General features: G+C 42.8%; 1 protein-coding gene across 1 annotated transcript in view; it reads right to left on the minus strand.

The window, feature by feature from the left end:
- Positions 1-10,701: 10,701 nt before the first annotated feature.
- LOC139384652 (USP6 N-terminal-like protein) overlaps positions 10,702-22,020 on the minus strand; it is a 38,375-nt gene continuing 27,056 nt past the window's right edge. The window contains exons 9-15 of the mRNA XM_071129466.1: positions 18,688-18,736; positions 18,346-18,466; positions 17,987-18,081; positions 17,493-17,558; positions 16,577-16,676; positions 16,249-16,401; positions 10,702-15,929 (exon numbers count right to left, since the gene is read on the minus strand). Coding sequence (XP_070985567.1) covers positions 15,310-15,929; positions 16,249-16,401; positions 16,577-16,676; positions 17,493-17,558; positions 17,987-18,081; positions 18,346-18,466; positions 18,688-18,736 — 1,204 coding nt within the window. The 3' untranslated portion in view covers positions 10,702-15,309. The remainder of the gene's footprint in view (positions 15,930-16,248; positions 16,402-16,576; positions 16,677-17,492; positions 17,559-17,986; positions 18,082-18,345; positions 18,467-18,687; positions 18,737-22,020) is intronic.

A 22,020-nucleotide genomic window follows, 5' to 3' on the forward strand; every position in this document is an offset into this window, starting at 1 on the left:
AACACAAATATAATACATACATGCGCACACACACACACACACACACACACACACACACACACACACACATACTCCCACACACATGCGCTCACAGACTCACACACACACACATACTCCCACACACATGCGCTCACAGACTCACACACACACACACACACACACACACATTGTGTGAGATGGGTATTTGCTGACTCCCTCGTCTTCTACACAATGGAAAAGACACCAAAAGCCAAAATACAAGCCAGGATAGCTCTGCTCTTTACAGGCATAGTATGCAAAGTTCCCTCCCCCAAGCCACGAGTCTTACTCAGCTATTTATATGAGTGTGGGAGAGGGCTGTGTATTATGTATTGATGTTGGATGACTAAGGATGTGTCCCAAATGGCCCCTTATTCATATTAGTATCAGGTATCAAGGTAAGACCCAGATGTAGACCGCTTCGAAGTAACAATGTTTATCACAACAACAGGGGCAAAGGTATTGGACGGCAGGCAGACTCAGGGTCAAGGTCAGGCAGAGTAGTCAGGCAGGTGGGTACAGGATCAGGACAGGCAAGAGTCAAAAACCAGGAGGACGAGAAAAGAGAGACTGGGGTAAAGCAGGAGCTGACACAAAAACGCTGGTGGGCTTGACAAACAAGACGAACTGGCAACAGACAAACCGAGAACACAGGTATAAATACACAGAGACTAATGGGGAAGATGGGCGACACCTGGAGGGGGGTGGAGACGATCACAAAGACAGGTGAAACAGATCAGGGTGTGACACATTATAGTGCAATACTTTTGACTAGGGCCCATAGGGCTCTGGTCAAATGTAGTACACTATATGGAGAATAGGGTGCCATTTGGGACAGACTTTGGAGAGCATGTCCACCCTCCGCCCCATACTAAGTGGACAAGCCAGCCAGACAGACAGACAGACAGACCATTACACAGTCATACCCCACCCCACCCATCTTCCCTCAAACCACGGTCCACACACTGGCAACCCCCAAAACTAATCATGTGTCATCAGTGACTCTACACACAGCCTCATACTCACCACCAGCCCACAGTCTGCTCTGAGAAATGTATGTATATATTTGTGTGTATTGTGTATGTTAAGATAACTTTTCAAGTACAGTTGAAGTCAGAGGTTTACATCCCCTAAGCCAAATACATTTAAACTCAGTTTTTCACAATTCCTGACATTTAATCCTAGTAAAATATCCCTGTCTTGGGTCAGTTAGGATCACCATTTTATTTTAAGAATGTGAAATGTCAGAATATTAGTAGAGAGAATGATTTATTTCAGCTTTTATTTGGTAGCATTGCCTTTAAATTGTTTAACTTGGGTCAAATGTTTTGGCTAGCCTTAAACAAGCTTTCCACAATAAGTTGTGTGAATTTCTGTCCCATTCCTCCTGACAGAGCTGGTGTAACTGAGTCAGGTTTGTAGGCCTCCTTGCTCGCACACGCTTTTTTTATTATGTGAAATATACCAGCCCCTCCTGAGGCAAAGCACCACCACAACATGATGCTGCCACCCCCGTGTTTCACGCTTGGGATGGTGTTCTTTGGCTTGCAAGACTCCCCCTTTTTCCTACAAACATAACGATGGTCATTATGGCCAAACAGTTCTATTTTTGTTTCACCAGACCAGAGAACATTTCTCCAAAAGTACGATCTTTGTCCCCATGTGCAGCTGCAAACTGTAGACTGGCTTTTTTATGGTGGTTTTGGAGCATTGGTGTCTTCCTTGATGAGCGGCCTTTCAGGTCATGTTGATATATGGACTCATTTTACTGTGGATATAGATACTTTTGTACTTGTTTCCTCCAGCATCTTCACAAGGTCCTTTGGTGCTATTCTGGGATTTGCACCTTTCGCACCAAAGTACATTCATCTCTAGGAGACAGAATGTGTCTCCTTCCTGAGCAGAATGACGGCTGCGTGGTCCCATACTATTGTTTGTACAGATGAACGTGGTACCTTTAGGCGTTTGGAAATTGCTCCCAAGGATGAGCCAGACTTGTGGAGGTCTACAATTTATTTTCTGAGGTCTTGGCTGATTTCTTTTGATTTTCCCATGATGTCAAGCAAAGAGGCACTGAGTTTGAAAGTAGGCCTTGAAATACATCCACAGGAACACCTCCAATTGACTCAAATGATGTCAATTAGCCTATCAGAAGCTTCTAAAGCCATGACATAATTTTCTGGAATTTTCCAAGCTGTTTAAAGGCACAGTCAGCTTCGTGTATGTTAACTTCTGACCCACTGAATTTGTGATATAGTGAATTATAAGTGAAATAATCTGTCTTAAACAATTTTTGGGAAAAATGACTTCCCAAAACTATAGTTTGTTATTAACAAAAAATGTATGGAGTGGTTGAAAAGCGAGTTTTAATGACTCCAACCTAAGTGTACTTCCGACTTCAACTGTAGATACAAGTTACAGTGTATCTATTAACAAAACTGGAGGCTTTCATTTGGATGAAAGAAATCCAATATTTAGGATGGGACTATTGGTAGCAATTGTAAATCACACCAAAAATGAATTGTTCGATTCACAATTATAAGCTTAAGCCTCGCCCAAAATAAACTGTCTGTAACTCCCAAGTGGGTCTCAATCAAACTGACTAGGTTTTAAAAAAAAATACTTATCTTAGTTTGAAATAAATATTTTATTGGTTGTGGAAGCATAACGCAATACAATACAAACATAAGTAATGTGTGCCGTCTGAACAAGTATTTGTTCATATAGTCCATTCATTCACAACAAGAGGCCAGTCTTTAGGGGGTACTAAGCACAAACCATACCTGTGTATGCTAACTCCACGAGGTTATGGCTACTGTGTGTGTGAACACAAGCCATGCTTGCTTCTCTAATCAGGTATGATTAAGTTATTTCCTTTACCTCCCTTCTACTGTGTGTGTGTGTGTGTGTGTGTGTGTGTGTGTGTGTGTGTGTGTGTGTGTGTGTGTGTGCGAACGCAACCTAAACAGTGATCTATGTCAAATAATGTATGAGAACTGTCTGTGTAAAACGTATGTATGTGTAGCAGAAAAGCTGTAAAAAACAAACAAGATATGTGTCCTCGGAAGAGGGGGGGGGGGGGTAGTCGATGGGTTAATAAAACATTTAAAAAACTGATCTAACCAGATGTTTCTTCAGTTTGGGGATGAGTTTGGAAAGAATTTGATCGTGGTGCGCCTGGAAGCGCTGCCGTTTGGGAAACCCAGGAATAAAGAAACCTTAGAGGGAGAAGGAGAGGGAAAGTGTATGATTCGACTGCTTTATTAACTTGAGGCGCAGTCACCTTTCTGTGAAATACAACATGTCCTTTCTGTGGCAGGGCATAATGCCATGAGTGTTTGGTCAGACTAAAACAGCAGTATGGATAGAGGGGAGACATAGGGACCAATCCTACCCTGAGATACACATATGCAACCCAAACTTTACTGAGACCCCCTTTTGACACATGACTAACCAGATTTACAGCACATTTCTCAAAATTCATTAGCTCAATGTGGTTAAGCAGTAGTGGTAAACAACCCAAAAAACTTTAATTCTTTAATATTTAAAAAGTGAGAGGGTAGAATAAGAGAAAAAGGCAGAGGACAAAGGAGAGAGTGAGAGAGAGTGAGAGTGAGAGTTAAAGTGCGAGTTAGAGTGGAATGGAAGGAACCTGTCGGAAATGGACACAGGGCTCAGGGGTCTGCATGGCCTGTCTTGGTGTTGACATCTGACATCTAGGGTCCATAGGATCAGAGTCAGTACCAGAGCTGACAGGTGACGGAAGTATCTGGGCCAAAACAAAGCTTCTCTCGCATGGGGAGACCCATGGACCAAACAGACCTGGACTGAAACCGCTATTAAATAACATCTCCATCTGTGTTCATCAAACTATAAAACAGATGATTTTCCAACAAGGCTTAAGTATCTGTTGCAATCTCTCAGAGTGAGACATCTGTGTGATTTACATTTCCTGACATCCAGAGGTTGAAGCACATGCCTTGATTAACAGATCAACTGAAATTACAATACGTTACATTTACACACCAATCCTACCTTGTGTCTTTCTCAAAAAAACCCATACATAGTGACTTCATATCCATTTGCCTTACAAAAGCACCGTAAGAATGTTTTCAATTGTGTCACAGACACGAGGCAAAATGATGGGCTTGTAATCAATCATATAACAGTAGGGCTAAGACTAGCCTGCTGGCCTTACGGGGTCAATGGGAACATTCTCCCGAGCTATTTAGGAGGGAAATCACAACTGGCACAAATGATTGTCTCATTCTATTTTTCCTGCTGAGGGGTGCCCTATACAGTGCCTTGCGAAAGTATTCGGCCCCCTTGAACTTTGCGACCCTTTGCCACATTTCAGGCTTCAAACATAAAGATATAAAACTTTATTGGATATTTCAAACTTTTTTAACAAATCAAAAAGTGAAAAATTGGGCGTGCAAAATTATTCAGCTCCTTTACTTTCAGTGCAGCAAACACTCTCCAGAAGTTCAGTGAGGATCTCTGAATGATCCAATGTTGACCTAAATGACTAATGATGATAAATACAATCCACCTGTGTGTAATCAAGTCTCCGTATAAATGCACCTGCACTGTGATAGTCTCAGAGGTCCGTTAAAAGCGCAGAGAGCATCATGAAGAACAAGGAACACACCAGGCGGGTCCGAGATACTGTTGTGAAGAAGTTTAAAGCCGGATTTGGATACAAAAAGATTTCCCAAGCTTTAAACATCCCAAGGAGCACTGTGCAAGCGATAATATTGAAATGGAAGGAGTATCAGACCACTGCAAATCTACCAAGACCTTGCCGTTCCTCAACTTTCAGCTCAGACAAGGAGAAGACTGATCAGAGATGCAGCCAAGAGGCCCATGATCACTCTGGATGAACTGCAGAGATATACAGCTGAGGTGGGAGACTCTGTCCATAGGACAACAATCAGTCGTATATTGCACAAATCTGGCCTTTATGGAAGAGTGGCAAGAAGAAAGCCATTTCTTAAAGATATCCATAAAAAGTGTTGTTTAAAGTTTGCCACAAGCCACCTGGGAGACACACCAAACATGTGGAAGAAGGTGCTCTGGTCAGATGAAACCAAAATTGAACTTTTTGGCAACAATGCAAAACGTTATGTTTGGCGTAAAAGCAACACAGCTCATCACCCTGAACACACCATCCCCACTGTCAAACATGGTGGTGGCAGCATCATGGTTTGGGCCTGCTTTTCTTCAGCAGGGACAGGGAAGATGGTTAAAATTGATGGGAAGATGGATGGAGCCAAATACAGGACCATTCTGGAAGAAAACCTGATGGAGTCTGCAAAAGACCTGAGACTGGGACGGAGATTTGTCTTCCAACAAGACAATGATCCAAAACATAAAGCAAAATCTACAATGGAATGGTTCAAAAATAAACATATCCAGGTGTTAGAATGGCCAAGTCAAAGTCCAGACCTGAATCCAATCGAGAATCTGTGGAAAGAACTGAAAACTGCTGTTCACAAATGCTCTCCATCCAACCTCACTGAGCTCGAGCTGTTTTGCAAGGAGGAATGGGAAAAAATTTCAGTCTCTCGATGTGCAAAACTGATAGAGACATACCCCAAGCGACTTACAGCTGTAATTGCAGCAAAAGGTGGCGCTACAAAGTATTAACTTAAGGGGGCTGAATAATTTTGCACGCCCAATTTTTCAGTTTTTGATTTGTTAAAAAAGTTTGAAATATCCAATAAATGTCGTTCCACTTCATGATTGTGTCCCACTTGTTGTTGATTCTTCACAAAAAAATACAGTTTTATATCTTTATGTTTGAAGCCTGAAATGTGGCAAAAGGTCGCAAAGTTCAAGGGGGCCGAATACTTTCGCAAGGTACTGTACCTGCACCCAAAGGGGAGTAATTCAAAGTCCAGGTACAGGGGGTGGCTTGAGTCTAAAATTATTTTTTGAGGGCCCTGACCTCAAATGATCTCATCCAGGCCTGTCTGTTTGACTTCAAGTACTTTGCTTGCTGTGGTAATAATCCTTCTCAGCATGTTTCTCTGGCTGACAGTGGCATTGCCAAACCAACAAACAATACAAAAAGTTAAAATACTCTCAATAAAATAGAGTCAGTATAGTACAGTCTACATTAAAAGAACCCAACTGTTTTAGAAAGTACAGTCTCTGTTGGCTCTTTTTGTAGATCAGGTCTGTACATTTACTCCACTGAAGCTTATTGTCCAAAAAAACACACAGATATTTATATTCCTCTACAATTTCTATATTCTGACCTCTGATAGATGTTGCAGAGGTCGGCATTGTACGCTTCCTGAAGTCTATGGACATCTCTTTGGTCTTGTTGGTATTGAGGACCAAGTGTGATTCCTCACACCACTCTACAAAGTCATACATACAGGTGCATGGCAACTTCCTGGCTGCGGAGAGGTCGTCTGACCTCTGACCTCCTCGCATAGCGTCTAAATAACCCTGTGTCGTCTCTGTCTGTCTGGTTTGTATTAACAGTAAAGTTATTACACATCATTGAGGCGAACTCCGAATGAGTCAACTGTGTGCAACTAAGAGACTGCTGGTTTTTCAGACATTGTCCTTGTTTTGGGCAAAAACATTTATATTTTTGACTCATCCGGGAAACCAGCTTGATAAAGTATAATATTGGACAACATCGTCCATATCCACGGACACACAGGGTCCAGACATCCTGAGCCCTATTCAACACAAACCATTGACCGGGTTTCCAGATTAGTCAAAAATATATGCTTAATCCTGCCCAAAGCAGAAGCCGTGTGTGAATGTATAAATGGATGTGCTGCACTCTGTAAGGCAATGAGGCATTATAATAACTAGGAAGTCGAAAACAGTTTCCCCCGGGCATTAGGCAAAAAAACAACATTTTCCCCTGCCCAAAACAGAGACAGTGTGTGTGAAACACGAGCGTTTGACTTTCTCTTCACGCTGTGGACTGAGGATGTAGCTTCCCAGTTAACACAAGCCAGGACCGTACTCAAAGAGAGTAGTCAATACTATAAAGGGATAACCTCTACTCTGGAATGACAACGAGGCATATAAGATGATACATCTAGAGATGCTATGGTGCAAGAGGCAGTACGAGCCTGCTGCTACAGAGATCGTGTATGTAGTGTTTACAGTAGTGGTTCCCAACCATGGGTACTAGGACCCCTGGGGGTAGCTATCCAGGGTGTATCACATCCGGCCGTAATTGGGAGTCCCATAGGGCGGCACACAATTGGCCCAGTGTCTTTCGGGTTTGGCCGGGGTAGGCCGACATTGTAAATAAGAATTTGTTCTTAACTGACTTGTCTAGTTAAATAAAAAAATGTGAGAATATGAGAAGACTCATGAGACCATAGGCTTACTGGTAAAATGCTTATGAGGGGTTATATACTTACTGACTTTATTGTCCCCATGGGGAAGTTTTGTTGCAGTGTCATGTACACGTTTAAAGTGGCGTTTAAATACAAAACAAAATTGACAATAAAACTTTCATAACAGTTCCATACCAATAAAACACATTTTTTTAAAGAAAAAAAGACTAGCCTGCTGGCCTGACTGAGTCGATAGGAACATGAGCCCGAGCTATTTAGGAGGGATATCACACCTGGCACAAATTATTGTCTAGTTCTATTTTTCCTGCTGAGGGGTGCCCTATACTTGCACCCAGAGGGGAGTAGTTCGAAGTCCGGGTACAGGGGGTGGCTTGGGTCTAAAATTATTGTGAGCCTTGCGGAGGGCCTTGACCTTAAAGATCTCATCCAGGCCTGTCTGTTTGACTCCAAGTACCTTGATTGCTGTGGTGATAATCCATCTCAGCATGTTTCTCTGGCTGACAGTGGCATTGCCAAACCAACAAACAATACAAACATTTGAAATACTCTCAATGAAAGATTTGTAAAACAGAGTCAGTATAGTACAGAAAGTACAGTCTCTGTTGGCTCTTTTTGTAGATCAGGTCTGTACATTTACTCCACTGAAGTTTATTGTCCAAGAGGACACCCAGGTATGTGTATTCCTCTACAATCTCTATGTTCTGTCCTCTGATAGATGTTGCAGAGGTAGGTGTTGTACACTTCCTGAAGTCTATGCACATCTCTTTGGTCTTGTTGGTATTGAGGACCAAGTGTGATTCCTCACACCACTCTACAAAGTCATCTAGGACCGGGCCATGATGTTCCTCGTCATCATGCAACAGGCTGATCAAGGCAGTGTCATCAGCGAACTTAAACGAGGTGTCTGTCAGGATGGGAACTAGTACAACTATTAGTGTACAAGATGTACAGGAGTGGGGACAAAACACATCTCTGAGGAGAGCCTGTGTTGTATTGCATATGTCCAACACGCAGGGACCTATTTTGACTCACTAGCGAGCAAGCATTTTAGCCAGGTAGCCCAGAACAACAAAAACTAAAAGTGTGTACTGTATGACCGTTTCGGCATCATGAGAGGAAGATGTCCTTGGCGTTTCTCTACAAGTAGGGTGACTCAACTTGTTTTGTCTACTTACACACACACACACACACACACAAATCAGTACCATGGACAGCAAAATGATATTTAGCTTACGTTGATTGGACTAAATTGTTTTAGTGGACTAATAAGCATAGGTGGCTTAATGATGTTGAAATGTTGAAGATGAAATGGTCCTGGAATAGAGGAGGCAGCACCTATTCTCTTTGCTACTTTTGGTAACTTCACAGTGTTCTAAATCAATAGCTGTTTAGTAGTCTGAAAATGATGGAAATGTTAACTTGATTGACCATGCTGTAGTTTATGTAACCAGTGGTGTAAAGTACTTAGGTAAAAATACTTTAAAGTACTACTTAAGTAGATTATTGGGGCAGCTGTACTTTACTATTTTACATTTTTCACTACTTTTAATTCACTACATTCCTAAAGAAAATTATGTAATTTTTACTCCATACACAACTGTTTGTTACATGCAATATGCTCTGCAGTTTTGTGATGAAACAAAGGTGTGGTTGTCTTCTTATTGTCTCAACCTTAGGCCTCTATATCACTGTGGCAATGCATATGAACTAACAGGTTATGGAGCCAAAAACGGAATTATCACAACACATACAGTTGAAGTCGGAAGTTTACATACACTTAGGTTGGAGTCATTAAAACTCGTTTTTCAACCACTCCACACATTCCTCGTTAACAAACCATACTTTTGGCAAGTCTGTTAGGACATCTAAGTCATTTTTCAAACAATTGTTTACAGACAGATTATTTAACTTATAATTCACTGTATCACAATTCCAGTGGGTCAGAAGTTTACATACACTAAGTTGACTGTGCCTTTAAACAGCTTGGAAAATTCCAGAAAATTATGTAATGGCTTTAGAAGCTTCTGATAGGCTAATTGACATAATTTGAGTCAATTGGGGGTGTACTTGTGGGTGTATTTCAAGGCCTACCTTCAAACTCGGTGCCTCTTTGCTTGACATCATGGGAAAATCAAAAGACATCAGACAAGACCTCAGAAAATAAATTGTACAAACAATAGTGCACAAGTATAAACACCATGAGACCACGCAACTGTCATACCGCTCAGGAAGGAGACGCGTTCTGTCTCCTAGAGATAAACGTACTTTGGTGCTAAAGGTGCAAATCAATTCTAGAACAACAGCAAAGGACCTTGTGAAGATGCTGGAGGAAACATGTACAAAAGTATGTATATCCACAGTAAAACGAATCCTATATTGACATAACCTGAAAGGCCACTCAGCAAGGAAGAAGCCACTGCTCCAAAACCGCCATAAAAAGCCGGTTTGCAGCTGCACATGGGGACAAATATCGTACTTTTTAGAGAAATGGCCTCTGGTCTGATGAAACAAAAATAGAACTGTTTGGCCATAGTGACCATCGTTATGTTTGGAGGAAAAAGGGGGAGTCTTGCACCATCCCAACCGTGAAGCACGGGGATGGCAGCATCATGTTGTGGGGATGCTTGCTGCAGGATGGACTGGTGCACTTAACATAATAGATGGCGTCATGAGGAAGGAAAGTTACGTGGATATATTGAAGCAACATCTCAAGACATCAGTCAGAAAGTTAAAGCTTGGTCGCAAATGGGTCTTCCAAATGGACAATGACCACATCTCAAGACATCAGTCAGAAAGTTAAAGCTTGGTCGCAAATGGGTCTTCCAAATGGACAATGACCCCATCTCAAGACATCAGTCAGAAAGTTAAAGCTTGGTCACAAATGGGTCTTCCAAATGGACAATGACCCCAAGCATACTTCCAAAGTTGAGCCAAAATGGCTTAAGGACAACAAAGTCAAGGTAGTGGAGTGGCCATCACAAAGCCCTGACCTCAATCCTATAGAAAATTTGTGGGCAGAACTGAAAAAGCGTGTGCAAGCAAGGAGGCCTACAAACCTCCATTTTGCTAGGTTACTAGGACCCCTGTTGGTACTTAGCATATCACATGGGGTACTTGAGAAGACTCATGAGACCATAGGCCTACTGGTAAAATGCACATGAGGGGGAACCTCAGGGGTACTCCGGGCAGAGCAAAATTTAATTGGTGGTACAGAAACTGAAAAAGTTTGGGAACCACTATACTAAAACACTCCTGCAGACCGTCACATGTAGGTTGATTTGAAGATCGTACTCAACACAGATGTAACATTTTGGTTCTCGACAAAGAGACAAAGAGGGAAACAATAACAATTTAGAAAACAGGTGCTGTATTTGACAAATCATTATTGAACAGTCTCAGGGGATCATAGCATAGATTATACACACTAATTATAACCACATATGTTTGGCTTTGACTGTCAACACCTTAAAAAATAAGGCATATCAATGTACAAACATGAATTTAGAACTCATACAAAACTTTTCTTCCTTAGCCTGTTTTTCTGTCGATAAAGAGCAAAGTGCAAGACATTACCATTGAAATTGCTGTGGACCTATGCAGGTAAATAAATACTGGGCTTCTGCAGTGGAGCACTTGATCCATTTATTTAACAACACTCTTATGATTGATGATTATAATATTTTGGCTTATGATGAAACTTTGTCTTCATTTAACCAACCAACGTGCCAGTGGACAAATTAAATGCCATACGCAAATTGTTCACTAGATGTCAGTAAAGTAAGAAAATCACTTGGTGCTCAAGTACAATCGACCACTAACCATTTTGAAAGATGTTAAGGGCTACTTCAACATCGTAATTAGGCTATTTACTACTACAGCATCTCTATAGCCAGTATTTAAAACTTCCGTGTGTTTCTTCTACAACACAATGAGTACAAATATCAACACATGCTCTTCTTACAAATACAAATCATCTTTATAATATATTACAGCAAAGATCCAATATTCTGAAAATACATTTTGCTAGGTCAATGATAAGCCAAGAAAACACAAAACCTGTTTTAATTTTAAGCTTAAACATAACAAAAATAGAAAATTAGATTTAAATATGAATTATTCTTGCTAAATGACAAGTCACACATAGCCCCAATTGCCTTCGCCTATGCTGTTTTTGTTGTTGTTGTGGATGACCAGTACAAAATCCATCGACACTAGGCTTACAGCTAAAATATCAAGCATTTGGCCTCAAGTGACCTCAATTAATGGACTAAGAAATGCGGCCCCCTGCAGCCTTGTGAAGTACTGAACACCTGGTATACTAATATTAGGCTGGGATTCAATCCTGTTGCAGATTTGGACAATGCACAATTTAAAGTTCAGATTGAGATTTCAGATTGAGCCGACATATGCAGCATTTACCGTGAATGTGGTCCCTGCGAAACCTGTATTGCTGACAAAGCGTGCTCAGATTGAATCCCGCTCTTAATGTTGTTGTTGTTTACAATCCAAATGATCAGTGAGCCAGCTCACTCTTTATTATGAAGTACCTTGCACACATTGGGCCAGTTCGTTTTGCATGGCCCGGTGCCCCGGGTGGATGGAGATTTCCCTTAAGGACCAATGGAAAGTGTGCAAACTCTGCCCACCCGGGGCACCTGGCCATGCAAAACGAACTCGCCCAGTGTGTCAGGTTCCGTCATTTGAAACCATGAGCAATTGCTGTCCTTTCTGTTTTGTAATGACCTTTTCAATGACACTTCACTTCACTTTACATTTACAATACATCTCCTGTTACCAAGCCAGCATGATTCTAATTGCAGCACTGATGGTACAGATTAAATTAAGGCATTTGCTCTAGAAGCAAAGATACACTAAATGCCCAAAAGAATGTGGACACCCCTTCAACATCGTGGATTTGGCTATTTCAGACTTACCCGTTGCTGGCAGGTGTATACATTAGAGCACACATCCATGCAATCTCCATAGACAAATATTGGCAGTAGAATGGCCCGTATTGATGAGCTCAGAGACTTTCAATGTGGCACCGTCATAGGATGCCACCTTTCCAACAAGTCAGTTCATCACATTTCTGCCCTGCTAGAGCTGCCCCAGTCAACTGTAAGTGCTGTTATTGTGAAGTGGAAACATCTATGAACAACTACGTCTCAGTCGCGATGTGATAGGCCACACAAGCTCACAGAACAGGACTGCCAAGTGCTGAAGTGTATAGCGCGTAAAAAATCTTCTGTCCTTGGTTGAAACACTCAATACCGAGTTCCAAACTGCCTCTGGAAGCAACATCAGCACAATAACTGTTCATCAGGAGCTTCATGAAATGGGTTTCCATGGCCGAGCAGTCGCACACATGCCTAAAATCACCATGCGCAATGCCAAGCGTTGGCTGGAGTGGTGTGAAACTTGCCACCATTGGACTCTGGAGCAGTGGAAATGCATTATCTGGAGTGATGAATCACGCTTCACCATCTGGCAGTCCGAATCTGGTTTTGGCGGATGCCAGGAGAACGCTACCTGCCCAAATGCATAGTGCCAACTGTAAAGTTTGGTGGAGGAGGATTAATGGTCCGGGTCTATATTTCATGGTTTGTGCTAGGCCCCTTAGTTCCAGTGAAGGGAAATCATAACGCTACAGCATACAATGACATTCTAGATGATTCTGTGCTTCTAACGTTGTGGCAACAGTTTGGGGAAGACCCTTTTCTGTTTCAGCATGACAATAGCCCTGTGAACAAAGTGAGGTCCATACAGAAATGGTTTGTCAAGATCGGTGTGGAAGAATTTGACTGGCCTGCACAGAGCCCTGACCTCAAACCCATCAAACATCTTTGGGATGAATTGGAACACTGACTGCGAGCCAGGGCTAACCGCCAAACATCAGTGCTCTTATGGCTGAAGGGAAGCAAGTCCCCGCAGCAATGTTCCAACATACACGGCTCAAACAAATAAAGGGAACACTAAAATAACACAACCTAGATCTGAATGAATGAAATATTCTTATTAAATACTTTTTTCTTTACATAGTTGAATGTGCTGACAACAAAATCACACAAAAATGATCAATGGAAATCAAATTTATCAACCCATGGAGGTCTGGATTTGGAGTCACACTCCAAATTAAAGTGGAAAACCACACTACAGGCGGATCCAACTTTGATGTAATGTCCTTAAATCAAGTCAAAATTAGGCTCAGTAGTGTGTGTGGCCTCCACGTGCCTGTATGACCTCCCTACAACGCCTGGGCATGCTTCTGATGAGGTGATGGATGGTCTCCCAGACCTGGACTAAAGCATCCGCCAACTCCTGGACAGTCTGTGGTGGATGGAGCGAGACATGATGTCCCAGATGTGCTCAATTGGATTCAGGTCTGGGGAACGGGCGAGCCAGTCCATAGCATCAATGCCTTCCTCTTGCAGGAACTGCTGACACACTCCAGCCACATGAGGTCTAGCATTGTCTTGCATTCGGAGGAACCCAGGGCCAACCGTACCAGCATATGGTCTCATAAGGGGTCTGAGGATCTCATCTCGGTACCTGGAGGGCTGTGCGGCCCCCCCAAAGAAATGCCACCCCACACCATGACTGACCCACCGCCAAACCGGTCATGCTGGAGGATGTTGTAGCAGAACGTTCTCCACGGCATCTCCAGACTCTGTCACATCTGTCACGTGCTCAGTGTGAACCTGCTTTCATCTGTGAAGAGCACAGGGCACCAGTGGCGAATTTGCCAATCTTGGTGTTCTCTGGCAAATGCCAAACGTCCTGCACGGTGTTGGGCTGTAAGCACAACCCCCACCTGTGGACGTCGGGCCCTCATACCACCCTCATGGAGTCTGTTTCTGACCGTTTGAGCAGACACATGCACATTTGTGGCCTGCTGGAGGTCATTTTGCAGGGCTCTGGCAGTGCTCCTCCTTGCACAAAGGTGCAGGTAGCGGTCCTGCTGCTGGGTTGTTGCCCTCCTAAGGCCTGGCCTGTCTCCTGGTAGCGCCTTCATGCTCTGGACACTACGCTGACAGACACAGCAAACCTTCTTGCCACAGCTCGCATTGGTGTGCCATCCTGGATGAGCTGCACTACCTGAGCCACTTGTGTGGGTTGTAGACTCCGTCTCATGCTACCACTAGAGTGAAAGCACCGCCAGCATTCAAAAGTGACCGAAACATCAGCCAGGAAGCATAGGAACTGAGAAGTGGTCTGTGGTCACCACCTGCAGAACCACTCCTTTATTGGGGGTGTCTTGCTAATTGCCTATAATTTCCACCTGTTGTCTATTCCATTTGCACAACAGCATGTGAAATGTATTGTCAATCAGTGTTGCTTCCTAAGTGGACAGTTTGATTTCACAGAAGTGTGATTGACTTGGAGTTACATTGTGTTGTTTAAGTGTTCCCATTATTTTTTTGAGCAGTGTATATTGGAAAGCCTTCCCAGAAGAGTGGAGGCTGTTTTAGCAGCAAAGGGGGGGACCAACTCCATATTTATTTAATGCCCATGATTTTGGAATGAGATGTTCGACAAGCAGGTGTCCACATACAAATATAAAACTATACTAAAATAAGACTATATTAGAAAATATTTTACAGAGGCTATCTAAGCAAACATAATGTCCATTGTTAAAATATTACAAAACTACTCAAATTAAGTAAGCTGTAATGCTTTCACTATGATGGGAGAGAATGTGGCACTGTCCTTTGGAACTCCACTATGGCAGCTTCTCCTACAACATGACACCATTTTTCTGCAATGTCTGTTTGGTAGACAACAGGGGGGAACTTAGAATGCTTTGCAATGCTCTAGAATCGAACTGGCCCTTCTGGCTCTCCTTTGTCTCCTGTCTGGGCACTGTGTTTTAGGCAGAGCCAAGGCCTGCTCCAGAAGCCCGGCCAGGTACCCATCCTCCGCCCTCTCCCCCACCCCCACCGATAGGCTCTCACTCTCACATAGGCCGCTGGGAAGCCTGGGCTAAGGGTGCTGACTGAGTCCGGGGGACCCTGCAGGGTGGCTGTGGAGGGCTAAGGGATGAAGGGGCAACTGGGGGAGTCAGGGTCGGCTCCTCCATGGGGATTTGTGGAGGTGTGTTTGTACCCTGTTGAACTACGGCCTGTGTCTCTGGTAAAGCCACTGGACCAGATGAGCTCTTAACACTTATTTCTTTGTGGAGTGGCATAATAATGGCAGGCTGTCCCATAACATTGTGCTTATTGCTCCCTGGTGGCTCATAAGGTGGTGGCCCAGCCCCAGCCTGGGGAGGCCCATCGGGGGTCACTTGAGCTTGGATGGTGTGGATGAGAATGGGGTCTGGAGATGGAAGAGGGACTTCCTCATCTTCCTCTTCATCCCTATTTAGAGCTTCCTTGTCCTTCCTTGCCTCCTTAGAGGGGCTGTTGTCTTGGGAGATGACATCTGGCTGGTGGGTGATGATGTGGAGACCCAGAGGCCCTGCTCCTGGTCGTTTGGTACCCGGGTCAGAGGTGACTCCCCTGGGGGGCTTGAGAGGGGTGAGCAGAACAGGTAGCTCCAAACCCAGGACCTTCCGTGGCAGTTCCTCTGGCTTGGCTAGAAATAAAACACAGGAACATTAAAACTGAGGTAAATTACAGGAACTGTGCTTTGCTTTACAGTTCTGTTTCAGTTGGTAATTAAGTGTTTACCTGGTTTATGCTGAAACATTAAATGGTTATTATGGGTACCAACTTTCGAAAATACCCCACAACTAACTAACCAGTATCAAATGGTCATTCTATGACCTAATTTCTTTCCACAAGGGAAAGCTCATTCACAAGCACTCATGAGATGTTTGGCATCTGCATTTTCTACTGATGTTAAATTGTTAGCCTTGTCCAACAGCACATAAATCAGTTAAGCAGTGTGCTACCTGGGGGTGGAAGGTCCAGCTTCATCTTCCGTAGTTCCGCCATGGAGGCCTGCAGCTGATCGATGATGACGTCATCGCTGTAGAGGAACGACAGGCCGATCTTGTCCTGAAGGAACTCTCTCAGGTCCTCCAGATTCATCTTCAGGAGACGCTCTGATGACACACAGATACAGCAAACAGGACAGATGTCAACATCATTGGAATTATAGCTGCTCTAACAGAGACACAAGCAATATTGTATTGGCAAAGACTTATGTAATGAGTAGCTAATAGCTAATAGGCTAAAGTAGCTAAAAGGCTACTTGTTAAAGGTAGATGCACTCCTTACTCTTAAATATTCGAAGGATTGTGTAGGACATGGCGGTAAGGATTGTCTCTCCTTCCAGAATGTAGATGTCCCACAGACGTAGAGTCAGGGTGAATGGGGTCTTTGAAGAGAGGGAAAAAAAGATCTGACTTCCAAGAAACATAATTTCCCATTCACAAAGCGGTAAAACTATTCTTGTAATCAGAAGTCACGAGTTCACACACTATACATTAGTAAGATTGTTTTCCTATCTGTAAACACATAGGCTTATCATCCCCAAAATGACCATTATCGATCCATGACATAATCATTGATTACTAGGCTAAGTCTTTGTTTGTCTTCATCTTTCTCTTTCACTCCCTCCCTCCCCTCCTGCCTCAAGTCCAGTGGTAGTGAGGGGGGATTGGTGGCGTCCCTCCTAACCCACAGCCCCAGCCCATAGCCCCATCTCTGTGGTGGGCCCCAGCGGGACTGAGAAGCGCAGACAGCAGCTTGTCTCTCTCCAAACTACCAGAGCCACAGGATTGTGTGTATGAACAAAGTCGAGGACACACTGAGTAGTTATTAAGCCTCGTGATTATGCATATGTTATGTTCCCTTTATACGCAGTTAACAACGCTAATAAATGCTGAAATATGTTTTACTTTGTAAGTTCACCCTGCTTGGAGTTGTAATCATGTGAAATTAATGAACGTCCATGAATACAATTGCAATTCTGCTATTATTGTTGGTGAATATGGGGTTCACGGCATCAATTCTTTGTCTACTTTCTCCTCTGCTAAAAGTTATAATATGCCAATCGTTTGTCAGCAATCCCAAATCCCAGATTGTACCTTTTAAGGAGAAGAGTTCTTGGTTGTCACGGGCCAATAAAAAGGAAGAATGCTTTAAATCGGCTAAAAATGGCAACGGTCCTTTAAAACACACTTTCTCTCACCCTGTCAATGAAACACTGCAGGAACCATTTAGTGCTGTAGATCCCACAGGACATCTGTTCCCTGTCCTAGAGAGACAGAGGGAGGCAGGGATGGAGGGAGAGGAAAAATAAGAGAGAGGGGATGGAGGAAGAAAGAGAAAAAGAGGGAGAGAGAGGAGAAAGAGATGGTGGACGGGTAGAAAGAACGACGGTCAGTTCTACACAGTAACACACATTTCAATGTAACTATATGCAATTACTGTAATAATCTCACTATTATGAAACATAATGCCATTACGTTGTGTGTGTGTGTGTGTGTGTGTGTGTGCGTGTGGTTGTGTGCATGAAGGCAACCTAAACAGTGATCTATGTCAAATAATGTATGAGAAATGTCTGTGTAAAACGTATGAATGTGTAGCAGAAAAGCTGTAAAAAACAAACAAGATATGTGTCCTCGGAAGAGGGGGGGGGGGGGTAGTCGATGGGTTAATAAAACATTTAAAAACTGATCTAACCAGATGTTTCTTCAGTTTGGGGATGAGTTTGGAGAGAATTTGATCGTGGTGCGCCTGGAAGCGCTGCAGTTTGGGAAACCCAGGAATAAAGAAACCTTAGAGGGAGAAGGAGAGGGAAGTGTATGATTCGACTGCTTTATTAACTTGTGTAAACACACAGGTACATCTTGTGGCTAGAACTCCATAACAGAATGTACTGACTAGTCAATTCCATTTCTTTATTAAGATTTTATTACATATTCATATATTATTCCACTGGTAATGTAGCTGGTTCCTTTCATTGATTGGTCGGACCACCATGCATGACATATCTGATTGGTTGAATCAATGTTTACGGGGTATCTTATTGGTCAGCTCACCGTGCATGGCATGCTTCTGATTGGTCAGTAGCTGTGACAGGGCCCAGAAGGCGTCTTCCTCGTTCATGTACATCAGCAGCAAGGCGGCAACCTGGCTCATGCCCTGGCAGTAGCTCACCTCCTATAGGGTCAGAGGTTAGAGGTCCAACAATGTCACATTGATCACCAGGCTAAATTTGTCCTGATGTAGGTTTCGTCTTCTTAAAGTTGGAGGCAGCTCAGTTGCCACTATTTTTAGTGTTAAAAAGCAGTTCATTTCTGAACATTGGGCTGAATCCTGATGCAAACATTACGTAAATATTCACATTATTTATGACTGAGGGAAGACTAAAACAAACTCACCGTGTTGTAGACCGAATAGGCAGACAGGACATGAAATAAAGACTGCTGCCTTTGTAGATGCAGAGAGGAGAGAGGGAGGTCAGTCATTCAGAGACAGAGAAGGGTAATTGCTATGGTTCAGGCAACTTTCACATCAAATCAAATCACATGTATTTATATAGCCCTTCGTACGTCAGCTGATATCTCAAAGTGCTGTACAGAAACCCAGCCTAAAACCCCAAACAGCAAGCAATGCAGGTGTAGAAGCACGTTGTTAACACATCATACCTTTTATATACTGTACATATGTAGGATCTGAATTTGATCACTCTTTTGTTGCTGAGAATGTCCCTGCGCCACAGTAAAGGCATATGAGCTTTGTGATTTAAATAAATTAACTGAAAAGATGAGGGGGGGAGGGGTGAGTTTCTTTGTAAACAACATCCGGTGCACGATCTCGAATGTTAAGTCCCATGTTTTTGCTCGCCCCGAGTTACAATATCTCATGATAAGCTGCAGACCATACTATTTACTAATGCAGTTTTCATCTATATTTTTCGTAGCTGTCTATTTACTAATAAGTAGTGTATTTATTCCTTGTGTTATAATTATTTTCTATCATTTCAAAAAAATCTTTCTCTCTACATTGTTGGGAAGGGCCTGTAAGTAAGCATTTCGCTGTTAGTCTACACCTGTTGTTTACCAAGCATGTGACAAATGTTTTTTTTTATTTTATTTGTTCGGGAATGACGATGAAAAAATAACATCACATTTCTAATTAGACGTGCCTGTGGGTGATTCTCAACATGCATACTCCCATGCTCTGAGTGAGTTCTTCGAGGGCATTCTCGAGTAGGTTCTTATTCGGACGAGAGTGTGGAGAACGCATACATTTCACATTTGAGAAGACTGCGCACTCCCGTGCTACTGCATCACCTTTGCCCTTTTAGAGTAGCTAAATTGCATCATCAACACGCCGGCTGTTCATCTATGCTGGACTTTCAACGACTACCCCCTGTAGCTAATGTTAAATATCAAACATGTGTAGATTGGAACATCTGAGTTAGTTTAATATTGCATTACTGTCAGTAAAGCAATTGAGACTATTAATCCATTTGTGTTTTGGATTATTTAGCTAAATAGAAATTTGGTTAATTACGCTACTTTCCATGATGTGTGGACAATATGTTGTGTGGACAACATTACACAAGCTGACGTTTTGACCGTGTGGACAACATTACACAAGCTGACGTTTTGACCGCATTGAATTGGGGGGGATTACACGTCCTTTTTTACCTCAGATTGGTGACGTTAGTATATATGTTTATGGTCAACACGATGACACAATTGCTTAAAACAGATCAATATCTTTGGTTTTGTACTGTTGATTTGGTCAAACACGCTGGGGGTCGCAGGACTTAGAGGGCAGCTATCATTTTCTTTCTCAATAAAAGTATTTTAATAAAAGTCACGGGCCACACACCAATACACGGACTTGACAGTCAAACTATCTCATCAATAGCACTGTTGATAACCCATGGCGGGTCGTGATTCGTTGAACCTAACAAAAAAAGTGTTTTGTTCCCTTTTGCAGCCCTCCGAAATCAATATAATGTCACAGCATGTATAGGTTATTTCAAGATTCCGTGTGGCCTTTGCATAGTGTCAAGTTTTAGGAATATAAATGTAACTTTCAACATTCATTTCCATGGTAATTGCACTTAACTAGTGCTTTAGACTGCCTACTACTTGTGATGCTAATCTTCATAGTTATCGTAGTGAGAGTATGATGTAAAAAAAAAAAACTAGCCAATGTTTGCAATGATGAGAAAATAATCACTTTTTTTGACTGACTGTCTGTGTCTTGCTTGTGATATATATACATTATGTATCCAAAGTATGTAGACACCCCTTCAAATGAGTGAATTTGGCTATTTCAGCCACACCCGTTGCCGACAGGTATATAAAATCGAGCACACAGCCATGTAATCTGCATAAACAAACATTGGCAGTAGAATGGCCTTGCTGAAGAGCTCAGTGGCTTTCAACGTGTCACCGTCATAGGATGTCACCTATCCAACATGTCAGTTCGTGAAATTTCTGCCCTGCAAGAGCTGCCCCGGTCGACTGTAAGTGCTGTTATTGTGAAGTGGAAAAGTCTAGGAGCAACAACAGCTCAGCTGCAAAGTGGTAAGCCACACAAGCTCACCGAATGGGACCGCCAGGTGATGAAGAGCGTAGCGCGTAAAAATAGTCTGTCCTCGGTTGCAGCACTCACTACCGACTTCCAAACTGCCTCTGAAAGCAATGTCAAGAGCTTCATGAAACGGGTTTCCATGGCCGAGCAGCTGCACACAAGCCTAAGATCGCCAAGCGTCGGCTGGAGTAGTGTAAAGCTCGCCACCACTGGACTCTGGAGTAGTGGAAACACATTCTCTGGAGTGATGAATCACGCTTCACCATCTGGCAGTCCGACAAAATAATCTGGGTTTGACGGAGTGGAACACCTTCCCAGAAGAGTGGAGGCTGTTGTAGCAGCAAAGGGGTGACCAACTCCATATTAAATGCCCATGATTTTGGAATGAGATGTTCGACGAGCAGGTGTCCACATACTTTTGGTCACGTCGTGTACTCGCCTAAATACATGAAATAGACTGCCTCTGTGTTGTGTTTATGTTTGCAATACTGTTACAACAGACAACAAAGACTGTACGAACATGTTGATCATGTATTTTGTGTACAGCATGAAGTTTCCTCCTCCATATCAATGAGGGGGAAGCAGCAGCGAACAGTGAGAGCTAAGTAGGCAGCAGCTACGTACAAATCTATGTATAAATAGCACCACGAGTTCCAGAATATCCGAAACCGGAGCCACTCTAATATTAAATAGACTGGGAGATCTGATCTTAGATCAGCACTGAGACATTCAGTGGCAAGAAAAAGTATGTGAACCCTTTGCAAATATTTGGATTTCTGCATGAATTGGTCATAACATTTGATCTGATCTTCATCTAAATCACAACAATAGACAAACACAGTCTGCTTAAACTAATAACACAAACAATTGTACATTTTGATGTCTCTATTGAACACACCGTGTAAACATTCACAATGCAGTATGGGAAAAGTATGTGAACCCTTGGATATAATAACTGGTTGACCCTCCTTTGGCAGCAATAACCTCAACCAAACGTTTTCTGTAGTTGCAGATCAGACGGTCAGGAGGAATTTTGGACCATTCCTCTTTGCAAAACTGTTTCAGTTCAGCAATATTCTTGGGATGTCTGGTGTGAACCGCTCTCTTGAGGTCATGCCACAGCATCTCAATCGGGTTGAGGTCAGCACTATGACTGG

Source organism: Oncorhynchus clarkii, chromosome 26 (genome assembly GCF_045791955.1).
Source record: "Oncorhynchus clarkii lewisi isolate Uvic-CL-2024 chromosome 26, UVic_Ocla_1.0, whole genome shotgun sequence".
Classification (NCBI taxonomy): Eukaryota; Metazoa; Chordata; class Actinopteri; order Salmoniformes; family Salmonidae; genus Oncorhynchus; species Oncorhynchus clarkii.